The following is a 3,931-nucleotide window of genomic DNA, read 5'->3' on the forward strand; positions in this document are numbered from 1 at the left end:
GATCTGAGATGGAGGGGAGGTATATTCTGTATACTCCCCGACGTCAGATTGGTGACTGGAGGACCGAGTGGTTTTATATAGACAATCATGCGCCGTCACTGCCAGACAGAGTTCCAGGTCCACCCAAGCAATGTCATGAATGGTTTCATCATGGATATATCCAAGTTTCGGAGGAAGAGTTGTTGCAACAGATTGCTGTTCTGAAGAACAAAGGAGTGACCGGTGCGATGGTTGCTTTCTCTTGGCTTGGAAGGCAAATTCAGCCTTTGCAGAAGCGCTGCCATGCTGGGTTCGAGTACTCTGGTCAAGATGACCCCTCTCGATTTTCTTCGAAAGTGATTCATCCGAATGAGGCTATGGCGATTCTGAATGATCTTTTTGAGGGAGTCGAGTCCGTGCCGGAGCTCCCTAAGTTGTATCGTCATAAGCACCCGTCGAATCAGGTAACTTTCTGACTCATCGAGTAGTTCTTGGAAATTGTCTTGCCAATTTCTCTTTCTTGGTGCTTCCTGCTTATTGTTGCTTTTGCTTATAGAGCGATGTGCTTGTGTTCCGGAGTGATGCTCTGCTACCTGAGGTGCCTCATCCACTTCATGAGACTCCAAGTGCCCACCGTCCCTTTGTTGATTCTCATCCGGATTCAGCTGAGTTTGATAGCTTATCAGGTGACGATTCTGATGGGGGTGTTGCCCTTGCAGAAGATGTGAAGGGTAAGGCAGTCGGGTTTCTGGGTTGGGGCGATAGCCCTGAGGCTGAAGTTGGCGCTAGCTGTCCCAAAAAACTGAGGACAGCTGTGCGGAAGAGGAGGGTTAGCAACGATGCCAGGTAAGCTCGTTGAGTGGTTTTTGTTCCGTCTTGAGCTGAATTGTCAGATGCCTTGCTTTTGTCTGTAGCCCTGGTCCTGCACCCAAGCAGCGGCGAGTGGTGGAGGGGAGAGCTCCTGCTATTGCCGCTCCTAGTATTGAGGGGTCGTTGAGGAGGGTGGGAGCTGAGGGGTCGAATCCTTCGGAGGAGATCCCTGTTGGTGAGCCCATCGTTCCTCCTTATAATGGTTCGAAGGCTCTTCCGTTTGCTCGAGTGCTTCACGAGAACAGGACAGTAGGTGCTTCGCCAGATGTTTTGGAGGCAGGGGAGTCAAGTGATAGCCTGTTGGAGGAGATTAGGGCATCGCCTCCTCCCTTCGAGTACTATCATGGCGAGCAGCTTGAGGATGACCCGCAGTTGACTGCTGGAAACATGAAGAAGTTCCAGGCCGTTGTGCGGGAATTCACCAAGTTCTCTTTGGTAAGTACTATTGTCGAGTACTTTTTCCTTTTGTGTATTTATACTAACTGCATTGTTGCAGCAAATGGCCAATCGGTCATATCTGAAGTCTCAGAAGCTGAAAACGACTGAGGCGGATCGTCAGAAGATCGCTCTGCTAGAGGCGAAGAATGCCGCTTTGAGGAAAGACAAAGCCGAACTCGAGAAGAGGGTCAGGATGCTGAAGGAGGTGATCCAGAAGAACCGAGGTAACCTCTTGATCTGTGTTCTGAGGCTTTCCTTTTTGGTTATACTAGTGCTTATATCCTTTTTGTTGTGACTGCAGACAGTACTGAAGAGCACCGGAAGGAGTTGCGAGAGCTTCAGGTGGCGGCTCAGACTGTGGTCGAGTCCATAGGTTCCTCCAAGGAGTTTGAAGGCAGCTTGGCGGACCGGCTGCGGGTGGTTCCTCATAAATTTGCTGAGTACTTGGTAGGAACCTCTAGGAATTGTGTAGTGCAGGCCCTTGGTCTTGTCAAATTGTATTGGCCTTGGGCCAAGATAGGTGTTCTTGGTGATGGCATGTGTTCGACTTGTGATCATGACCAATTTGTCAAGTTTGTAGAGGAGGCGGAGCCTGTGGCCGACCAGATTGTAAAGTTAATAGGCCAGTAGGGTATACTGTATCTTCTTTTTGCCATGTGAATATGACTTTTTGGTCAATGAATTTGACGAGTTCTTTCTAAGAGAACTTTTGTATTGACCATCTTGTGGATGAGTATCCCTTCTTGAGATTTGTCTCTTTTCAGATCGAGTACCGTAGTAGTCGATAGTTTTCGGCTCATGGATGTGAAAAATCCTCTTGGGAGATAGAGAGCATGTCCCATCTGAAATCGAGTACTGCTGTAGTCGAGTAAGTCGTCTTATGGACGAGAAAGATAGGGAGCGTGTCCCATCCGGAGTTCAAGTATGGTAGAAGTCGAACAAGTCTTCTCATGGTCGAGAGAAAATAGGGAACTGGTCCCATCCGGGGTTCGAGTACCGTAGTAGTCAAACAAGTCTTCTCATGGTCGAGAGAAAAAATAGGGAGCATGTCCCGTCCGGAGTTCGAGTACCGCAATAGTCGATTAAGTTGTCGTCACATGGACGAGAGAAATTTGTGGAGTCATGACTCCTGGTGGTTGTTGAGAACTTAGCTCTAGGGCCGCAAGGCACATGTCCCTTAGCTCCGACTACTCGATTCGCCGTGCCTTTGACTTTGAGTGAACAAAGAAAGGTTGGTATTCGAGGTAGTCGATGGAGCATCGACTCCTGAAGAAGGTAGAGAGCTTGTCTCTAGGGCCGCAAGGCTCATGGCCCTTAGCCCCGGCTACTCGATTCGCTGTGCCTTTGACTTTGAGTGAACAAAGAAAGGTTGGTATTCGAGGTAGCTGATGGAGTAACGACTACTAAAGAAGGTAGAGAGCTTGTCTCTAGGGCCGTAAGGCTCATGGCCCTTAGCCCCGACTACTCGATTCGTCGTGCCTTTGACTTTGAGTGAACAAAGAAATGTTGGTATTCGAGGTAGCCGATGGAGTAACGACTCCTGAAGAAGGTACAGAGCTTGTCTCTAGGGCCGCAAGGCTCGTGGCCCTTAGCCCCGACTAATCGATTCGCCGTGTCTTTGACTTTGAGTGAACAAAGAAAGGTTGGTATTTGAGGTAGCCGATGGAGTATCGACTCCTGAAGCTGTCTTGGTTTCTTGAATTGAACTCCGAAGGACCATGTTTCTCTATTGAAATTTGAGATCCGGGAGGAAGCTTTCTGACAGCTTATGGGTAGCACTTCTAAAGATGTCCGATGTTCCAAGAGTTGGGGACTTTGAGTCCGTCCGCGTAGATCAGTCGATAGGATCCTGGTCCTGTGACTTTGGTGACGATGAAGGGTCCTTTCCATCTTGAGTTAAGTTTGTGAAGGCCTGTCTCATCTTGTATTCTGCGGAGGACCATATCTTTGATGCTGAAGGATCTTGACTGGATGTTGCAATCGTGATATCTTTGCATGTTTTGGAGATATCGAGTTGATCGTAGGAGTGCATTGCATCTCATCTCATCGAGTGAGTCCAGTTCTAGTTGTCGGCTTCCATCGGCTTCTGCTGAGTCATACATCTCTAGTCGAGATGACTTCCACATGACATCTGCCGGCAATATTGTTTCGGAGCCATATACCAGGAAGAAAGGAGTTTGTCCTGTTGCCTTGCTGGGTTGGGTGCGTAGCCCCCAGATTACCATTGGTAGTTCAGCTAGCCATTTGCCTCATTTCTTGCTTGTAGAATCGAAGATCCTCTTCTTTAGGCCATCAATTATCAATCCGTTGATGCGTTCCACTTGGCCGTTGGCTCTTGGGTGTGCGACTGATACATACTTGACGTCTATGCTGGAGTTCTCGCAGTAGTCCTAGAATTCTTGCGAAGTGAAGTTTGATCCAAGATCGGTTATGATTGTATTGGGGAAACCAAATCTGTGGAGTATTTCACTGATGAACTCGACTGTACAATCTGATGAGATCTTCTTGATTGGTTTGACTTCGATCCATTTGGTGAACTTGTCGATTGCCACTAGGATGTGTGTGAAGCCTCCTGGCGCTGTTGGGAGTGGTCCTATCATGTCAAGGCTCTAGCAAGCGAACGACCACGATGGAGGTATGGTTA

The 3,931-nt window shown here is 48.4% G+C and overlaps 1 protein-coding gene across 1 annotated transcript; it reads left to right on the forward strand.

Moving 5' to 3' along the window:
- The first annotated feature begins 356 nt into the window (after positions 1-356).
- LOC120647675 lies at positions 357-2,036 on the forward strand. The gene is made up of 5 exons (XM_039924546.1): positions 357-443; positions 536-825; positions 894-1,284; positions 1,346-1,511; positions 1,589-2,036. The coding sequence occupies exons 1-5, from the start codon at positions 357-359 to the stop codon at positions 1,915-1,917; spliced, it is 1,263 nt and encodes a 420-aa protein (XP_039780480.1). The 3' UTR covers positions 1,918-2,036.
- The last annotated feature ends 1,895 nt before the right edge of the window (positions 2,037-3,931 follow it).

Source organism: Panicum virgatum, chromosome 1K, assembly GCF_016808335.1.
Source record: "Panicum virgatum strain AP13 chromosome 1K, P.virgatum_v5, whole genome shotgun sequence".
In the NCBI taxonomy this organism is placed as follows: Eukaryota; Viridiplantae; Streptophyta; class Magnoliopsida; order Poales; family Poaceae; genus Panicum; species Panicum virgatum.

Coding starts and splice junctions, on each gene's coding strand:
- LOC120647675 (XM_039924546.1), top strand. CDS start 357: ATGGCGATTCTGAATGATCTTTTTGAGGGAGTCGAGTCCGTGCCGGAG. Junction 444..535: donor ATAAGCACCCGTCGAATCAG/GTAACTTTCTGA, acceptor TTTTGCTTATAG/AGCGATGTGCTTGTGTTCCG. Junction 826..893: donor AGGGTTAGCAACGATGCCAG/GTAAGCTCGTTG, acceptor TTTTGTCTGTAG/CCCTGGTCCTGCACCCAAGC.